The sequence below is a fragment of the Hippocampus zosterae genome, chromosome 18, assembly GCF_025434085.1.
Source record: "Hippocampus zosterae strain Florida chromosome 18, ASM2543408v3, whole genome shotgun sequence".
NCBI lineage: Eukaryota > Metazoa > Chordata > Actinopteri > Syngnathiformes > Syngnathidae > Hippocampus > Hippocampus zosterae.
The window spans coordinates 9,919,203-9,937,523 of NC_067468.1; the positions used below are offsets into that span (position 1 = coordinate 9,919,203).

At 49.0% G+C, this 18,321-nt stretch overlaps 4 protein-coding genes across 5 annotated transcripts; 1 reads left to right on the top strand and 3 right to left on the bottom strand.

Annotated features, from left to right (window-relative positions):
• Positions 1 to 208: 208 nt before the first annotated feature.
• LOC127591001 (serine/threonine-protein phosphatase 2B catalytic subunit gamma isoform-like) lies at positions 209 to 3,771 on the top strand. The gene is made up of 14 exons (XM_052050734.1): positions 209 to 495; positions 866 to 1,063; positions 1,235 to 1,359; positions 1,444 to 1,555; positions 1,644 to 1,789; positions 1,866 to 2,005; positions 2,079 to 2,156; positions 2,222 to 2,316; positions 2,475 to 2,600; positions 2,684 to 2,761; positions 2,840 to 2,924; positions 3,171 to 3,268; positions 3,368 to 3,394; positions 3,505 to 3,771. Exons 1-14 carry the CDS (start codon positions 447 to 449, stop codon positions 3,636 to 3,638), a joined length of 1,491 nt encoding a protein of 496 aa, XP_051906694.1. The 5' UTR covers positions 209 to 446; the 3' UTR covers positions 3,639 to 3,771.
• On the bottom strand, positions 3,769 to 7,465 carry hsdl2 (hydroxysteroid dehydrogenase like 2). Of its 2 annotated transcripts, XM_052050730.1 has the most exons (11): positions 7,199 to 7,443; positions 6,425 to 6,588; positions 6,248 to 6,346; positions 5,897 to 6,011; positions 5,433 to 5,536; positions 5,180 to 5,278; positions 4,911 to 5,105; positions 4,764 to 4,835; positions 4,531 to 4,677; positions 4,313 to 4,441; positions 3,769 to 3,933 (listed from the first exon to the last, which is right to left on the bottom strand). In XM_052050730.1, exons 1-11 carry the CDS (start codon positions 7,399 to 7,401, stop codon positions 3,824 to 3,826), a joined length of 1,437 nt encoding a protein of 478 aa, XP_051906690.1. In that variant the 5' UTR covers positions 7,402 to 7,443; the 3' UTR covers positions 3,769 to 3,823. The 2 variants fall into 2 exon arrangements, with proteins under 2 accessions (XP_051906690.1, XP_051906689.1); XM_052050729.1 differs by having other exon boundaries at positions 4,764 to 5,105; positions 7,199 to 7,465.
• Positions 7,466 to 8,887: 1,422 nt separating this feature from the next.
• On the bottom strand, positions 8,888 to 16,483 carry ugcg (UDP-glucose ceramide glucosyltransferase). Its single transcript, XM_052050795.1, has 10 exons — positions 15,938 to 16,483; positions 13,638 to 13,770; positions 13,470 to 13,572; positions 12,406 to 12,507; positions 12,208 to 12,320; positions 11,348 to 11,526; positions 11,186 to 11,272; positions 10,971 to 11,078; positions 9,812 to 9,890; positions 8,888 to 9,606 (listed from the first exon to the last, which is right to left on the bottom strand). Exons 1-10 carry the CDS (start codon positions 16,033 to 16,035, stop codon positions 9,436 to 9,438), a joined length of 1,173 nt encoding a protein of 390 aa, XP_051906755.1. The 5' UTR covers positions 16,036 to 16,483; the 3' UTR covers positions 8,888 to 9,435.
• Positions 16,484 to 16,967: 484 nt separating this feature from the next.
• LOC127591101 (molybdopterin synthase catalytic subunit) lies at positions 16,968 to 18,235 on the bottom strand. Its single transcript, XM_052050937.1, has 6 exons — positions 18,114 to 18,235; positions 17,892 to 18,038; positions 17,587 to 17,704; positions 17,370 to 17,526; positions 17,176 to 17,299; positions 16,968 to 17,086 (listed from the first exon to the last, which is right to left on the bottom strand). The coding sequence occupies exons 2-6, from the start codon at positions 17,910 to 17,912 to the stop codon at positions 16,985 to 16,987; spliced, it is 522 nt and encodes a 173-aa protein (XP_051906897.1). The 5' UTR covers positions 17,913 to 18,038; positions 18,114 to 18,235; the 3' UTR covers positions 16,968 to 16,984.
• Between the last annotated feature and the right edge of the window lie 86 nt (positions 18,236 to 18,321).

The following is an 18,321-nucleotide window of genomic DNA, read 5'->3' on the forward strand; positions in this document are numbered from 1 at the left end:
ACAAGAATCCCCAACAATGAAATGAAAAACGAACATAAAAAAAACTGAAAAACACTGAAAAAAATAAAAACATCAGACCTTGTCAATCAGTAGTCGTGGTAACTAACGTAAGAAGGCTGTCCTTTGGCTTGTGTTGCGGGGTGGATGTTCAGGCCGAAGCAATCGAGCGGGACACTCAATGGGACTCAGTGCGCACGCGCGTCAAAGCGCTCCTCCTTTGGTTTACTTGGCTCGCGCGCTTCCCGACGCAAACATCAGGAAGTCGTCGATTTCATCGGGCGCCGGACCCCCGTGGGCCCCCCGGAACTCCAGCTGACCTCCGGCCCGGCCCGCCAATCGGCGGCGTCAAATTTGGGCGAGACGCGCGGACCCACGGCTAGCGCGTCTAGCTCCTCGGCTAGCCCGGGCGTCCTCTCCCGAGTTGTCTTGATTTCTTTGGGTGCAAAATGTCCGTCAAAGAGTACAAAGTGTCCACCACGGAACGGCCCATTAAAGGTGACCGCTGCATGATTCCGCTACGTCTTCTGCGACGGGTTTGTTCTTATAGCCTAGCTGCAAGCTATTCTACGCCCATTTTAGGCGCAGTGTGATGACGTCACCGTCATCGCTTGGCACGCCTGTCACTTGTATCGATACAGTAGCTGAAATTAATAGACATCCACGGAAGCGCTTAGTTTCGTGTTATGTGAGAAATTTACATTATAGCTATATTATATAAGTTTATCAACACTAAGAATGTGAATTTTCATGTTGTCATCTGCATGTCTTTTACTGGGGTTTTAATTTTTTTTCCGCGCTACACTATTAGTATGAGGTGGTACTCCTGGCAGCTAGTGAACATATGTATGTGTGTGTGCGCACACAGCGGTGCCGTACCCTCCGGGGGCGCGTCTGTCTGTGTCTGAGCTGTACGTGGACGAGCGCCCCAGCGTGGAGGTCCTAAAGGCGCACCTGCTGAAGGAAGGCCGGTTGGAGGAGGAGGCGGCCCTCCGCATCATTAACGAGGGCGCCGCTATCCTGCGCCAAGAGAAGTGCATGCTGGACGTGGACGCACCTGTCACGGGTACATGCACGCCCATAACACTGCACTTTGACGCTAGTTGTTTTTCTAACTTATATTTGTAGTCACTGGATGTTATGATGTATGGGTGTATGAAAAAAAATCAAGCGTGCGGGAAGAAAAAAACAGCTCGCAGCCTGGGCCCGCATGTTGTAATGAAGGGCATGTGTTTAGTGTGCGGCGACGTGCATGGACAGTTCTTTGACCTGATGAAGCTTTTCGAGGTGGGCGGCTCCCCCAGCAGCACCCGTTATCTGTTCCTGGGCGACTACGTGGACAGGGGCTACTTCAGCATCGAGGTAAGCGCTGACCAGCCTGCGCCTGCAACCAGTGCATGCACACACGCACTTCCTGTCAAGTGACGGCGGGGCTCGTCTTCTCAGTGCGTCCTGTTCCTGTGGGCTCTGAAGATTAACCACCCGGACACGCTGCTTCTGCTCAGAGGAAACCACGAGTGTCGACACCTCACTGAGTATTTCACCTTTAAACACGAGTGTGAGTTTTGAATTCCGTCAAAATCCATCCAATGTTGTGACGTGAACTCCACTAACCTTGGTCGTGTTCTCCCTGCGCCTGCGCACAGGCAAGATGAAGTACTCGGATCGCGTGTACGAGGCGTGCATGGACTCTTTTGACTGCCTCCCTCTGGCAGCGCTGCTCAACCAGCAGTTTTTGTGCGTCCACGGGGGTCTGAGTCCCGAGATCAGCAGTCTGGACGACATCCGCAAGGTCGGCGCGCCGCATGCTAACCCCGCCTACGGCCCGGCCGCCTCCCTTAACGTACGCTCGCTCCTTTTGCGTGTAGCTGGAGCGCTTCAAGGAGCCCCCGGCCTTCGGGCCCATGTGTGACCTGTTGTGGTCCGATCCCGGCGAGGACTACGGCTCCGAGAAGAACCAGGACCACTTCAGTCACAACAGCGTGAGGGGCTGCTCCTACTTCTACAGGTAACGCAGCGGGCACTGATGGCGAGACGCCACGCTGCAAGTTCGCGGGGCCTCATTTCACTTTTGGGTGTAGCTACGCCGCCGTCTGCGACTTCCTGATGAACAACAACCTGCTGTCGATCATACGGGCGCACGAGGCACAGGATGCTGGGTAAGGATCAACATGGCCGACTCTCCATGCGGATGTTCACGTGTGCTTGTCCGTGTGTGTGTCAGTTACCGCATGTACAGGAAGAGTCAGACGACGGGCTTCCCCTCCCTCATCACCATCTTCTCTGCTCCAAACTACTTGGACGTGTACAACAACAAAGGTAAACTTGACAGACCCTCGAATATTTTTTTTCCATCTTTGTGTTTTTCCCTCATAATCAGCCGATAATGACTTTTTTTTTGTCCTGCTCAATATGGGTCAGGCCATAGTGACGGCAATGTTAATGATAATAAAGAAGATCGTATGTGTGTGTGTCAGCGGCGGTGTTGAAGTACGAGAACAACGTGATGAACATCCGTCAGTTCAACTGCTCGCCGCATCCTTACTGGCTGCCCAACTTCATGGATGTCTTCACGTGGTCGCTGCCCTTCGTTGGAGAGAAAGGTCAGATCGCCTCGCGGTTGACAACCTTGTCAGATGAGCGCATATCACATCACAGCTGACCCATCCGGTTGCTGTTCGCGCAGTGACAGAGATGCTGGTCAACGTGTTAAATATCTGCTCCGACGACGAGCTCATGACCGACGCCGACGACCCGGGAGAAGGTGACTTTTGGAACTCTTAGTGAGCGCTGAACCGCGGCCGCCTTTAAACTTAAAGAGCACATACACTTCCTGTTGCAGGCGGTGCCCCCGCTGTCCGGAAAGAAGTCATCAGGAACAAGATCCGGGCCATTGGGAAGATGGCCCGAGTGTTCTCCGTGCTAAGGTAAGTCGGTTGAAAAAAAAAAATGGCGGCAACGCTAGCTCGCGGCTGATTGGCTTCCCTCCCGCCTTGACGTGCCTGCTTAAAGTGCTAAACTAGCATAGCGCATATTGCCATTCGTGTCCTTTTATCTCTGTTAATGTCACATATCCCTTTGGCGTATTCGAAAGCGTATTAGCATCCAAGTTGAAGCGACAATTATCCCCCCCCTGACTATTTTCTCAATTGTCATCCTCATTCCTGGTGTAGAGAGGAGAACGAGAGCGTGCTGCAGCTGAAAGGGTTAACGCCGTCCGGAACGTTGCCGCTCGGGGTGTTGTCGGGAGGACGGCGCACGCTGCAGAGCGGTGAGACTTAGTTCGCCTTAACTTAACAGCACGTCGACCTTTTGGCCACGTTTCCTTCGCCTAGCGCGTCTGACCTTGGACTCGTCTTCCTTTCCGCAGCCACGGAAGAGGCGGAGGAAGCTCGAGGTAAGCGCGCCGCAACTTTTGGATCGTCCGTCAACGGTAGCAAATGGCGAGAAAGCCACCAAATTTCAACAGCGGGTTCGGTTACCTGACGCGGGCGCGTCTCCCCGCAGGTGGCGACGACTTCAAGCCGCCTCACAGGATCCAAAGTTTCGAGGAGGCGCGAGGCCTGGACCGCATCAATGAGAGGATGCCGCCGAGACGAGACACCCCGCCGCGCAGCGACAATGGAACGGACGAGGCCTAGCCCCTCACCCCGGCTTCCTGTCCTCTCTTCCTCTTTCTCATCGACACCCGGACGGTGCTGGTGGACTTTTGTTTTGTTTGCACGACGCGACGCAGGGGCGGGGTTTACATCCTCAATAAACAAGGCAAAATTACTTCTTGTGTTGACTTTTATTCACGTGATGACATCATCTTTACCTGATGACATCACAGCTTCGACATGCGGCCCATCATCTTCTCCAGCTTCAGGGCGAGTGCCATGTCGCCTTTGATGCGAAGTTTCCCGGACATGAACGCCATGGTCGGCTTCAGCTTCCCTGCGTGCGCGCGGGAGCATGTTACCATGGAAACTGGTCAATCAACCTTAGCAACTTGTAACCGCGTAACGCGATTGCCCTGGAAACTGGCTGACTGCGACAAATGCATTACCGTAGGTTACGACAAGAACACAGTCGCTCCAATGGGAACACGTTACCGCAGCATGTAACCACGGAAACCAATTACGCAGAAACATGTGACCGTGAGAATCACCCTGGAAAGCGGTTAACACAGTAGCCGCGCAATATTGTTACCACAGGAAGACACCATCGTAGAACGAATATTACCACCGAGACGACAAACAAAGCTTCACCCTGCCCACATTTTATCTGTGGAGGACACGTAATCCTGCTGAAGTGTTACCATGGAAACCCCTACCTGTAAACATTTTGCTAAAGTCGGCCGAGTCCATGGTCATGACGACATCGGGCTTGGCGTGCGGCTGGCCGCGCCCTGTACTGCCCGCGCCGCTCTTCAAGTCCAGGAACCAAACACCCGCATGTTCTCCTGTCAGGTAGAAAAAATAAAAAAATACAGAATAAACAGGTGAGACGCCTTCTTGTTGTACAGGTGATGGCGTCCGACCTTGAGCTCACCCGAGAGGTCAAACTGGTAGAGCGCCTTGGTGGAGTTGACCAGATCCTCAGTGAGGACGCCTCTGATCACTTCAAATGTGCTTTCGATGGGGCCGCCAGGAGAAGGCGTGGCCGACGAGGATGGCGACTTGAAGGCGGGCGTCGCCCCTTGCAACAAAACGCTCGGTCAGCTGTCAATCAGCAAACCGGGAGGGGGTCGAGCGGGCTGCTCCCCATTGCGGGAAAACTTTTACCGTGTTGTTCCATCTGCTGGGCCAGCACCTCGGGGGCATCGTCCAGGAAGAAGTCGGGCAGAAGCGGGTGACCTGCGGACCAATCAGAGAGCAGCATGAGACTGCAGGATGCCAATCTATGTGTGTGTGTGTGTGTGTGTGAGAGACCTGGCTGGACAGCGTACTGATCCATGTCTTGCACCCCCTCCTCTCTCAGAATGTCCTCGTCCACCACAAAGTGGCCCGTGAAGGTTTTGGGCCGTGTCAGGATGGCGTAGGCGGCGTCCGCCATAATATCCACCGTACGACACTGTTTGGCCACGCCCGCGCCGCCCAACATATCCATGGCTGCCGTCTGGATCGCTACGGCGACAAAATACCGGTTCCTGTTAGCGTCTGAGCACATGGCTGGGTAACGCTGAGCGCGCGTCACTCACCGGTTCGTGGCCAGAGGGCGTTGACGGCGATCTGACCTCTGAACTCTTCCGCCATCCCCAGGACGCACATGGACATGCCGTACTTGGCCATCGTGTACGCTGAAAGCGACGTGCATGCATCATCAGGCCGCGCGTCATGCTTGTCGTATTACCCGTGTGTTGGCAGGTTGGTTGCTATGGTTACCTGGGTTTATTTAGCTCACCTAACCCGTGTATCAGACTAAGGGTACCAGTGTTGGTTGCCGTTGGTTACCTGTGTGGTTCTTGAACCAGATGGGATTAAGGTTGAGAGGCGGCGACAAGTTAAGGATGTGGGCGGACGAACTCTTGAGCAAGTGAGGAATGACCATCTTGGACCTACCAAACGCACACATAAACGCACACTCGTTACGCCCCGCTGGGCTCTAACAAGCACGCATGTGCACGCCAAGGTTCATAAGGTTAATTGAAAAAAAAAGTTAATAGTGAAAAAACATTTTCATTCAGAAAATTAGATTAAAATGAGTGCTTACAAAAAAAAAACACCAAGAACCCCCCACCACACTAATAATAAAAACAAATGAAAAATAAACAGCTTTTTTTTTTAAACTAAAATTATAAAGTAATGAACCGCTCAATTTAAAAAAATAAGACTCCAGTTGAAATTTTATTTTTTTTTTAAGTAAGTGGAAATCTCTCAAACTGTTGCAACAGTGGTGCATGCGTGTTGGTTCGTACGTCATGTATGTTCCTCTCAGGTTGATTCCCAGCATGAGGTCCACCTTCTTCATGGGCGTTTCCAAAGTTCCCGTCAGGTTGATGGCGCTGGCGTTGTTCACCAAGATGTCGATGCCTGGTGATGGCGATGATGATGTTGATGATCGCTTTCTATCCACTATTGGTCTAGATTGTGAGTTGACCATTTTGTAAAAATCCCTGTTCACTGCTTTCCCGGTATTCGATTCATCACTTCAGCCGGACAGTAAGTCAACAATCTCAAAAATCCCTATGTACGAATTTCCAAACCCCTCAACGGGATGTTCAGTCAACTTTGGAAGAAGTGTCGAGAAAGTAGAAAACAATGCCAACCTCCAAATGTGGCGATGGCTTTCTGAACGGCGTCTTCAACTTGTTTCTCGTCTCGGATGTCCACCACGCATGGCAGCGCTTTGCCGCCCGCATCCTCCACTGGAAGAGCAAAAAAAAGCCAAAGGTCATGTTGGCGCATGAGCACTTTAGCGCGTACGCACGCATGCACGCACGCACCCTCCTGCGCGGCGGTGTAGATAGTGCCAGGGAGCTTCGGATGAGCTTGCGCCGTCTTGGCGGCGATGACCACGTTGGCGCCATCTCTGGCAGCTTTGAGGGCGATGGACTTGCCGATGCCGCGGCTGGCGCCCGTGATGAACAGGGTGCGGCCTGCCAACTTCCTGCGCCGTGCAGAAAAACAACCAACCATAAATTGCCATCCTTCTAAACATATTGACAACATTTAGGCACACTTTCTTTTTTCAAGTTCTTTTCAGTGACATTTATTTCGAGAGGAAAAGCCAAGTTTTGAATCTGGATTTAAATGCATTTAAACTTGGGGCTTACTCCACCTTTGTTGACAGCATGACAGCTCAATGTAGCTTCACCGCGTTTACTTTGAACTCTGGGCTCCACTAATTGAGTCTGCAGACGTCAGAGCCCTATTGGCTTGATTTTTAATAAGTATTTCTTGAATGTAAATATGCTGCATTTATTTTGTGCCCCATACCTACTACATGTGCCCTGGCATTGTATGGCGACTAGTTAGTTGGTCTATGTGCCCTGACGGTGATTGGCGACCCGTCCAATGACGTAACTCAAATGTGACAGACCCCACCTGAGCCTAATGAGGACCAACCTAACGCTAACAAGGCTAACCTAATGACTCGATGCGAACGATTAGCAGCGGCACAAAAATAATTTCCCTTGCAATTAAACATGTTTTACTGAAGAAGTGGTTTTTTTCCCCGTTTAATGAGGAGTCATCAAAGAGGCTGTTGGCGAACTCACCCGCTGTTTGGAAGCATGACCACTCCGAAGAAAACAACCGCGGCAACAATTAAGCAAAACAAATGGAAGAGGGGGGGAAAAAGGCACTTGAGTTGTCGTCCACCTTTCACCCAGTGAAGGAAACCGGAAGACCCTAACAACGACCGGGCTCTTCTTCCGGTCCACTGCCAAAGATCCTCGCGAGCCGTTAAGTCGTTACTCATGTTTGCGAAAACATCAAAACTTTTTACAAAATGGAACGAAACAATGGGAATAAAGGCATCAATGGTTTCTATCGGAGTTTAATATCCCGCCTCTCGTTTGTGACGTTGTGAGTTCAAATCCCTCCTGCGGCCTTTCTGTGTCAAGTGTCATCGCACAATCCAAAAAAACACGTTAGCATAGCATTATAGCTTCACGGAATATCCAAATGTCGACAAGCGAGACCGGCTGGCGAAACGCGCGCACACACACACTCACACAATAACAGAAGAGTGCCGTTTTCAAAGATAAAACTTTATTGTGTGAACAAAATGTTGCAGTCTGATTGGTCGATGAGCTGAAACATGAAACGTCTGATTGGACGACATCCTCGCAGGTTCATCCGACATCACGAGCGATGTCATCATCGAAGCTTGCGGGCAATGCTAATTGCTATTTCTATGCTAAGAGCCAACACTAGTTAGGTTGAGTGCGTTGTGAAATTCACTGTGCTGCTCTAACAGCACTCCGAAAGTATGTGCGTGAGTGTGTGCGGACGCAGCTTGTGTTCTAAAGCAGGGGTGTCCAAACGTTCTCGTTTGAGGGCCACAAACAAACATAGAAGGATCCAAAGGCCGCTTTAATTTATTATGGTGGCGAAAGTCCATCATGCAAGCAATTCTATATCATTTTCACGTTTATTTGATTGCCTCGCATTTTTCAGTTTAAAAAGTTTTTTGATTTGAAACTTGAATCTTTCCTCACCACATTTTGTGAGGTCATTTCAGTGAAAAAAAAAACCTGAACAAACTTTTATTTGTATCTTTGCATATCTAGAAAAGCCCCACTGTATATGAACCACTTTATTAGTGGTGATAATACCCGTTTATTTCGACACCCATCTCAGGCTTACCATCTTGAAACTATTTATTTAAACTAGCCTTATGGATCGTGTGAAATATCATTTTTAGTGTATGCTGTGGGCCACTGAAAAATGGATAGCGGGCTTCAAATGGCCTCGCAGCAGTAGTTTGGACACCCCTGTTCTAAAGCAATCTGCAGCTTGTGCTTGGACTGTTTCTGTCAGCGTGGCTCAATGTGCTGGGTGAACAAGCTGTGTTTTGGGGCTTTTTGTCTTTACTGGACAGGACAACTCGAAGAAGAGCCAGAAAGTGGGACGGGGGGATTGACAAGCAAGAAACCAGCCATGATCCGAAACGGGCTCAACTGCAACAAGGACTACTGCCTCAACACCCTGCTTTAAAAAAAACACAACCCCCCCACCCCCCCAGCATAGACCACCATGATGTTTTGGTGCTAGTCTTGCTACTGTCACCAATTACCAGCCCGGCAACAACAGCATGTTGGACTTGCTTTGGCTCAGCTAGTAGAGCGGGTAGATCTTGACTGAAGGGTCAGGTGTTCGAATCTGGCTATTTCGTTTTTGCTCTTCCAGGTGCATAAAAACACAACCAAACCTTGGTGGTCTGTGCTGTTTTTTGGGGGGGGGGGGCATCTGGGCATGTGCACTACCTGCTGAGCTAAACACCACCCGAGGCACTCCTTTTTTGGTGTGAATAACCAAACAGCAGATTTGAACAATGCTCTGTGTTTACGAATGGTCGAGTGAAGCAGTGTGCGCTCAGAGAGTATTTCTCAACGCACCCGGTGTTGCGGAAAACTCTCAGTCTTGCTGGCTGACACGCACGCACTTGTTAGTTGACATGAAATGATATGACATAACACTGTGGCGGTCACAAGGAACAGACATTTTGTCACGTGCACGCTCATAACACTGTTTGATGTCGCCGTCGTCGGAATAGTTCAGTGACGGAGGGACCCCCACCCTCAAAAAAAAAAAGATAGGCGATAGCGCCACCTCCTGATTGAAACGCTTTGGTGGCGTCGTCTCGCATCACCTTAACGCGAGCGTGTTTCCACGGAAACCGGGAGTGGCCCAGGGCTCCGTTGTCATCCCGCTGCTTCTTCATTAACGTTAGCACCAAAATGAACATAAATAGTCATAAAAAAATACACACGAGTCTCTAGGACGCCGGCTAAACGTCCAGGATCTCCTCAGCAGTGCCGCCGCATCGGAGCCGGTACCGGCCGGTCCGCCAGCTGATGGTGGGATCCCAAAGCGCCGAAAGGAAGATCTGCACCGCCATGGACTCGCGGATGAACCACGCCACCGCAAAGTCAAGCTTGGAGAAGCTCGGCGGCCCGCCCTGCCCATCAAAATACGGACACGTATAAGCTTGATAAAACACAAGTCGAATGAACGCAAGAATTTAGCGTCGATTAAAAAAAAGAGCGGCGACGTCAACTGTCGCCATGTGTTGATTTCAGTCAGTCAGACTGACGTCCAAATTCAACAAATAACCATTTTCAGTTCTTCACAAGCAATAAATTATCTTGGTGGAAGTTTAGTACCTGAACTCCGGTGAGTTGAACATAGTCAGCGATGAACCACGCCAGACAATGACACATGAAGAACACCATCATGTCCCACCTACACGCGCACACACACACGCATGCAGTGTTAATATTTGAAAGCACATACGTGCACGTGCACGTACGGTCTCGTCCTTCGGTTGTCACAGCAGGTTTGCGGCTGTCATCTGCCTCGTCATGCAAAGCGGCGCACCCTCCCCCACCACATCTTGCCTTGTTTTATTGCTAAGTGATCATAATCAGATAGCGATAAAGGAACAAGGGCTTGCCGTCGTATGCTCACTCCAACATAAGCGCGAAGAAGGATATGTTTTCCAGGAGCTTGTTTTTTTTTTTTTTTTTTTTTAGCAGCCTGCACGAATGACAACGTGACGGGAAAAAAGACAAACGCTTTCAAGTCAGGTGTATTTGTTATCATGAGCTAATTTTTCATTTTCGGTTATTCCGTTCACATAATAACAAAACTACGCAACGGCATAAAAGTCAAGCCGATGCTAGCTCGGCATGATTTGGAAATCACTTTCCCCCGCCCCCCAAATGAACGTTCTCCACGAGTACATTAGCAAAGACGGAAAGAAAATAAGCAACAGAATTTTGGAAAATTAAATCAGAATGTAGTGCAAGAGAGAAACTAGCTGTCTGAAAATGAGCAGCTCCTTTTCTGTAAGGTCAGAGTACAAACAAACTGATGTTAGCCCTGCTAGCATTGGCTCCAAATTTGAACATTACCTTAAATTCAACCAAGAGTGACCGGTGGCGGGTAACGTAAACGGCCATTTTGTTATGTACTTTTTTTTTTTTTAAACACTTAAGTGGAAGATTAGTAATTCAGTAATGACCGCAAAAAGTACAAAGTTGATTTTTTTCTCCAATCTTACTGAAGCATTTCAGTCATAACAGAAAAACGTCATATCTTGAACAAAATTGAATGTGTCATTTTGAATACTTTAAAAACAATTAACAGTAAACATTGAAGTTGACTTTTGTACTTTGCAAAGTCTGTTTTTTTTATTTTTTTTAACTTCACGTACTGAAGTACTTGTAGCCAGCTCAGCTTTTTTGTCACTGAAGAAGTGCAGCGAGCGTGGCAACAGACAGGAGACAAAGAGAAGGCGTCGCCTGGCGATTGGCTGCTGACCTGAATACGTAATGCGCGGCCCAACCAATGATGAGGCTAGCCAGGAAGCACTCGGAGACGGGCTCCAACACAGTGCCGGGAAGCATGTTGATGCGCAGCTTGGTCCACCTTCCGGCAAAGAAGGGAGCGAGTTACACACCTCTTCATCATCAGCATCATCATCATCATCATCACGTTAGCCCAAGTTGGCGTGGAGGAGCTGGCGTGGTGTTCACCTGATCAAGCGTGACTGGAATTGGCCGATGGAGTAGGAGCCTGAATTCTGCAAGGCCACCTGCGTCGCCATGGAGAACTTCCAGCCTCTATGGAAGACCAATCAGTGAGCTTCATCGGGCCCCGCCCACACAGACACGCCCAGCGGTCTGCGCAAGAGCTACCTGTCTGCGATGGCCTTGGCCATGAAGTAATCTTCGGCGATGTATTGCGCAAAGGCCACCAGGCCGCCAGCCTGGTCCAGGACGTCTTTGCGCATCAGACACGACATGCCTGTCACGCACTTGATGCCCATCACGTTGGCTGAAATGTACGACCGAGGGTGGGACGTCCCGAAGTAGACCTGCCGGCAGATTTTCGTTCCGTTAGGCTTCCGCCGGTTAGTTTCGGCCGCTCCGTGAAGCTCATGCTAATCAGCTGCATAATCATGAGCCTGGCATTTGTTAGCATAGCGCTAAGGCAGCTCACCTGGTCTGTTATCCTCATACTAATTAGCCTTGCGCTACTTAGCCACACGATTGTTAGCTTATTGCTAGTTGGCCTCAGTCAGTCAGCTTCAGCTGCTCAGTTACCCTCATGCTAGTTAGACTAGACTCCGGCCTTCCTGTGTGGAGCTTGCAATAACTCCTCGTGCCTGATTGGGTTTTCTCCGGGTACTCCGGGTTCCTCCCACATTCCAAAAACACGCATCGCAAATTAATGGACCACTCTAAATTGTCCCCAGGTGTGATTATGAGCGCAAATGGTTGTTTATCTGCGATTGGTTGGCAACCAGCTCAGGGTGTACCCCGGCTACTTCCCGAAGACAGCTGCGACCCCCATAACGATGAAGCGCTTCAGATAATTGGATGGACGGAATTGGCCATCTTTGTCGTATATGTTTGCAACTGGTACAATCCAATTGGTTTAAATCATCCTTCTTGCAACACAGCATAAAACTCAGCTGCACTGTTAGCCTGGAGCTAGTAAGCCTCATATGTGCCATTAGCTTCATGCTAGTTAGCCCGGTGCTAGTCAGCCTCACCTGCTCCAGCGTGGCGGCAAATCCCTGTCGGTCGGCGACGTACGGCAGACCGTGCACCAGACCCACTTTCTCAGTCATCTGATTGGTCAGATCAGTCAGCGTGTCTGCTTTCACTGTAGCGCACAAACACAAACACACAGTTATCATTAGCGTTAGCATGGGGGACTCAGATAGTCAGTCAAGATGGCGGGTGGTGACCTCGGATGCCGCTGTCGCAGATCCACACCAGGCCATACTTGGCACCCTCGTAGCCTGGCATCAGGTTGTTGATCTTGGGGTTGATGCCCACCTTCTTGCCCCCTGCCAGAGACGCAGAGTAGGGTCTACATCAGGGGTGTCCAAACTTTTTGCCAAGGGGGCCAGATTTTATGTGGCAAAATGTCGGGGGGCCGACCTTGGCTGACATTCTTTACATTGAACAACAATATTGTTCAACAAATTTTAGTAAGCCAGTCTGTTTCACATTTCCATTTTTATTTTAATTTCAACAATCTTAAGAATTTCTTTTGGTTCATTTGAAACAGGTATATCACGTGCAACTGCTTATTCACTTGACTTTTTCTTAAACAGAAGTCTCCTGAGTGCAAATTGATTGATTTGAAACATGAAATGTATCACCATGACTTTTCAATAGTCACAAAACCTTTGACTCGAACAACAGGGAAATGAACAAGCAATACACATATCCACAACTGCAAGGATCATTTGAAATATGACATATCAGTCAATATAAACACGGAGTGATGTCTTGTTAACTCTTGAGTGATGCCCTCTAGTCTCTAAATGCTATTACTCATTTAGTGAATGCTATTACTCATTTAGCCACTAGAGGGAAGCAGTACTCTATGAAACATCACTCACCAGTCAATGCAACACGTGTTCCATTGCGCCTAACCTGCGGGCCAGACGGCACTGATTTTATGACAGGGGCCGAGGGCCGGATGAAATTCGACCGCGGGCCGGATTTGGCCCGCGGGCCGGACTTTGGACATGCCTGGTCTACATTTTCTCTTTGGTTTTTGCTTTTCAGTGACTAACGCCTGAAATTCAGACTTGAGTAAAGTCATGTGGGATGGCTTAGCTCGCGTCTAATTGAAAGATACATTTTGGTACAACAGCAAAGCCTAGAAGGGCCGCAGCCGCTCAACACACACAAGCCAAACAGAGTCAAAGAGAAAGTGGGCCTGAGTGCGTTTGTGTGATGTGTGAGAGTGAAAACGTGCGCGGGTGAGAGGGTGAGCGATGAAGGTGCAAGTAGTTACCGATGAAGAGGCGAGCGTCCACGTTGGGATATTTGCCCAGCAGTTTCTTACAAACGTCAACGGCCGGGTCGTCCTGGTCCTGAACGCACATCAGCACCTCGTACTACATGCACACACGCAAGGTTACACTTATGCACATGGGGTTCAGAGGGGTTAAAGGTCGGCTACCTTGGGGTAGTCCATGGTGAAGAAGGTCTCCAGGTTGGAAATGAGGTTGGGATCGACGCCCTTGAGCGGCTTGAGCAGGGACACGCCCGCCGGCTGCTTGACCTCCGACCTCTTCTTGTGCAGATGCAGGCGCCTACCGATGGGGTCAGAGGTCATTTAGAGGACATGTGGTCAAATATAAAATACTGTTATGTGCTGAAAATTAGGCAATTTTAAGCTAAATAAACTCTCGAAATGATGACCGGTAATCGATGAAATTTAGTGCATTTGACAAAGTTTAATCCAATCCAATGATCAAAATATTTATTTTTAATATTTATTTGTCGATTTGTTGTTGAATTTTTGCACCATTTGTGACAAAATAAAACAAACTTGTTAATTCTTGCAAAATATATAATCTGAAAAATACAACTGCACTCAAACCAAACTTCATTTTTTTTAAATATTTGAAAAGTAAACCAGAAAAACTAAAAATATTAAAAAAAAAAAAAAAAAAAGTTTAAGCGAATTTTATGCTTTTCAATGAATGCGGTTTTTTTTGGGGGGGGGGTCCAAATGCTGCTGCCTCTTCATTTATCAACAACTATATTGTCCTACTTATTTTTACTTTAATTTAAGTGTCTTACCCATATCTGTTGTGTTTCTGTCACAATGAGAATTGAATGAATGCATCAGCACTTCTTCAAGAGGATTAATGGAAAAAAAATAATCATGGACATTTTTCAACAACTATTTTATGTGACTTTTTCCACAAGACGTCCAAAAGCAAAGTGTGATTGCAAAGAGTTAGTTTGGCAAGCTTCGAAATGCGGACGTGAAACCAATCATATTTGAGAGCTAGGAAGTGGCGCAACTGTTGCCAACATTAACATGACATCATCCGAAAATCATGTTCTTATTTTCTCTGGGACCAAGTCAAAATGTATACTTTTACTATACCCAAGTACCGGTACTCAATTATTCAGTCAAATGTATATTAAATTGTATATTCAAAGACCAGGTGTGACGATAGTTTTCTTTCTTTTTTTTAATAGAATTATGTTTTAATTTCTTAAATTCAGAGACGAACAACCATCCATGCTCACATTCACACCGAGGGACAATTTAGAGCAGGGGTCCCCAAACTACAGCCGGCGGGCCGGATGCGGTCCGTCAGCATATTTGGCCCGGCCCTCTAACCGTCCTGTTGTCCTCGGGTCAAAATTACCCGCCACTGTGTTAAAAACGCCCCCAAACCCCCCTAACTGCAAACAGCGTTGTCTACAAGCCTACTGGAACCTACAAAAGGATTATAACGAACACAAGAACTTTAAGAGACTGCTCATATGTGTAAGAGAGATTCTGCTCTGACAACTGAGCTGAACTTTTATCTGTTAAATTGTGCATGGCACAACAGAAACTTAATGTTCCATGGCTTTTTGTTCTATGAAGAACCCAGAGAGAGTTATTTAGTTATTATTTATTTCCTGTTTTTTCTGTGAAGAACTCAGAGAGGGTTATTTAGTAATTATTTATTTCATTAATAGTGTTATTATTTGTCTCCTGACTTTTTTTGTAAAGAACCTGGAAAGGGTTATTTGATTATGTGTGGCTTTCTGGAAAACAATATTTTTTAAGCTCCCCTACGATCGTCATACTTTTTCTGTTACAAACTGACACCGGCCCCCCCATCAGAAAATGGAAAAGTTATGTGGCCCTCACAGGAAAAAGTTTGGGGACCCCTGATTTAGAGCGTTCAATCAGCCTGCCATGCATGTTTTTTGGAATGTGGGAGGAAACCGGAGTACCCGGAGAAAAAGTCGGGACTCTCGTGGAAAAAAAAATTACTGATAAATATCTCATGCTACATTAGTTTAGTTACAGTTTTTGACCACCCCCCCTCTGACGTACACCGTAGTCGAAATTAATTCATTTCTCCACACTAATGAATCTGCCTCCTATTTTGGTGTTCTAATTTGGATGTTCTCCCCTTAACGCAGTTGCAGCCTACTTTATACTTAACTTTTTTTGTATATACTTATTAATGCTACCCAAATCATACTAGAAAGAAGAAAAAGGTCGATCAGAGCTAACCTGGCGAGCTATCGTACGCCCACACGCAAATATTGACGTAATGACACTACATTTTTTTAAACTGTCTATTTTATCCAAAATCTTTAAGGTTAGTTTAGTTAGAACAGAAGGGCTGAGCACTTCCACACAGCCCAGTAGTATCAGGATCCTTGCCAGTTAGCGTTGCCGAGCCAATTCAGGCTAGGCTAAGCTAAGCTAAGCTAAGCTAAGCTAATGGGCTAACTCACACGTAAATGATGGACATGAAGTGCATGAGCCACAGCACGACGAAGAGCAACAAGCCGAACACGGCCAGGCCTTGCATAACGACCTCCACCAGGGCCATGGTGCTCCGCGGCCGGCGGGGAGGGAGCCTCGCCGGACGAATGGACGGCGGGCCGGCCGCCGCCGCCGGGGGCAGGAGGAGGGCGTTCACGCCCGGGGCAAGGTGCGCCGAGCTCAGGTGGCGGCGGCCAAAGGTCCAGCCGACTGATCCAGTTTAGAAATCCCCTCGACACCAACCAGGAACCCTGGAGATCCGATATCCCGGAGAAGAACGACGATGACGGCGAATCCGTTGAGGAGCTCCAGAAGGCGGGCAGCTCTCAGTCTCACCGCGGCCTCGACGGACGAGCCGAAGCCGCTTGACAGTCAGCAGACCGGCCGACGGTCAGCTGACCAGAGGGGGCGGGAAGGGAATTGACAAACCCGCTTCCGGTCAGTCAGCGTCATCGTCAATCCGTGTGAGGGGCATCACATCATGCTGCCTCGCCTTTCTATTTACACGCGCATACGCACACGTACACGCACAAAAATCCGGAGTGCGACGAAGAAGCCGAAGAAAGCCGATCGACGTCCCAGGTCGACTTTTCCATTCTTCCGAAGCTTGATTTACTTTTTCGCCGCTGATCATGATGATGTCGACAAATTGACCAATTACTACACTGGTTAGCGACCATTGCAGAACATCAAGGGAGTGGTTGCCAAACAATGTGAGAATAGATAAACAATAGTTGCAAGTCAGGTCTGGTTGCCAATTAATGTCCTAAAGCATATAGGTGTATAAAGGACTGCTTGTCAGTCAATGTCAGAAGGAATATAAACAAACAACACAATCAACATTGCACAGACATAGAGCGGACTGATTACTGGCTAATGCCAGAGCCTATATAATAACAATTGACTGGTCGGCAATTAAAGTCAGAGTATATGTGGACAAAACGAATGGTCGCCAATCAATGCCAGGGTCCATGTAGAAAAGAGAACAGTTGCACAGAATGACAGGATTGTGTTCTTTATTGACCAATCATTGTTTGAGTGTCATGGTTTCCATGGCAACTGGCCCAGGTACATTCGGCATTCTCTTTCCAGCTGGCTTTGCGGTCCTCGTACACTTCCTGCAGAGAAAACACGACGGCGGAGAGCCGGGAGGGATTTGAGGGGGGTGGGGGGGTTGTTGAGACAGGAGCGGGAAATCCTTCCTGACCTTCTTCCACACAGGCACGTTGGCCTTCAGGCCGTCCAACAGGCAAGCGAGGGCCCGCTGGCCCTCGTGGCGATGAGGAGACGAGACGGCAGCTACCACGCTGGCTTCGCCAACCCGCACCCACCTAAGGGTGGAACGAGGGTTAAAAGGGGAGCGGCTAGCGCGATGAGCGTGACGAGGGTGACGTGCGCGACCCGAGGCGGTGGTGCACGCAGATGTGCGCGAGGTCGGGCCAGCGCGCCCGCAGGCGGTGGCACAGCTTGGCCAACTCCGACTGGACCATGGGCTCGTACGCCTCATACTCCAAACCGATCACCTTCCCGTTCTCCGACTGGTCCTCGCGCGTCGTACCTGCGGCAAGGACAAAACTCAGCATGGCCGTTGGCAAACAGGAAGTGATGTCACAAGTACCTATAAAGAGAGAAATGGCGCCGCAGGAAGCGCTGCCGACAGCCGCCGCCACGTCTTCAACAGACAGCTGATGGTGGCTCAGCTTGAAGATGTCCCGCCCCTTCCCCGACTCCCCCAACTAGCCAGAGAAGATGAGGAGAGAGAAGATTATTTTTATGCTTCTGATTACGACCGTGGTTACGGCACTTCTTCTGTTTGTGATTATGTTAAAACGGTGATGATGATGTTATTGTTACAAATGCTTGACTTGATGGTTCCGCGTGTTTTGACGTCACAAATGGATCGTTAGGACGACGAAAGCTCACGGTTGGCGACTGGCTGCTCATCCTCCGCTCAGCGGCGGCACCACGGCGACCTCGTCTCCGTCTCGCAGAGTCAGCGCCTCCTGGTCGTCGATGGCCACGTACTGATGGCGCACCGCCAAAACCACGTGACCCTCCAACACCCGCAACCTGTGCGCACACACACACACACACACGTATTACGTCTTGCGCCGGCAGCCCATGGAAACCGTGTAACAGTCCGACCTGGGGTGTTGCCCTAGCAACCGAGTCCAAAGGTCCTGGCTGTTGATTGGCGTGTCCACTTGTAAAAGCTCCTCCCGCACGCCACTGAGCTCGGCGCTCTTAGCAAAGTACAACACACACACCTACAACACACATATACACACGCACAAATTTAAGAAACACGCTAACACAGGGGTTTCCCAGCTTTTTGGAGCCTCCAAGTGAGATT

What these genes read in the sequence shown, in the direction of transcription:
- LOC127591001 (XM_052050734.1), top strand. Translation starts at nt 447, where the DNA reads ATGTCCGTCAAAGAGTACAAAGTGTCCACCACGGAACGGCCCATTAAA. An exon ending in TTTCACCTTTAAACACGAGT is followed by an intron (nt 1,556 to 1,643) that starts GTGAGTTTTGAA and finishes GCCTGCGCACAG; the next exon opens with GCAAGATGAAGTACTCGGAT. An exon ending in GTCTGGACGACATCCGCAAG is followed by an intron (nt 1,790 to 1,865) that starts GTCGGCGCGCCG and finishes TTTTGCGTGTAG; the next exon opens with CTGGAGCGCTTCAAGGAGCC.
- hsdl2 (XM_052050729.1), bottom strand. Translation starts at nt 7,401, where the DNA reads ATGAGTAACGACTTAACGGCTCGCGAGGATCTTTGGCAGTGGACCGGA. An exon ending in CTACACCGCCGCGCAGGAGG is followed by an intron (nt 6,347 to 6,424) that starts GTGCGTGCGTGC and finishes TTGCTCTTCCAG; the next exon opens with TGGAGGATGCGGGCGGCAAA. An exon ending in AGCCATCGCCACATTTGGAG is followed by an intron (nt 6,012 to 6,247) that starts GTTGGCATTGTT and finishes CGCCATCACCAG; the next exon opens with GCATCGACATCTTGGTGAAC.
- ugcg (XM_052050795.1), bottom strand. Translation starts at nt 16,035, where the DNA reads ATGGCCCTGGTGGAGGTCGTTATGCAAGGCCTGGCCGTGTTCGGCTTG. An exon ending in TTCATGTCCATCATTTACGT is followed by an intron (nt 13,771 to 15,937) that starts GTGAGTTAGCCC and finishes CCCCATCGGTAG; the next exon opens with GCGCCTGCATCTGCACAAGA. An exon ending in TTCAACTCACCGGAGTTCAG is followed by an intron (nt 9,607 to 9,811) that starts GTACTAAACTTC and finishes TTTGATGGGCAG; the next exon opens with GGCGGGCCGCCGAGCTTCTC.
- LOC127591101 (XM_052050937.1), bottom strand. Translation starts at nt 17,912, where the DNA reads ATGAGCAGCCAGTCGCCAACC. An exon ending in TGAGCAGCCAGTCGCCAACC is followed by an intron (nt 17,705 to 17,891) that starts GTGAGCTTTCGT and finishes TTCTCTGGCTAG; the next exon opens with TTGGGGGAGTCGGGGAAGGG. An exon ending in CGCCATTTCTCTCTTTATAG is followed by an intron (nt 17,527 to 17,586) that starts GTACTTGTGACA and finishes TCCTTGCCGCAG; the next exon opens with GTACGACGCGCGAGGACCAG.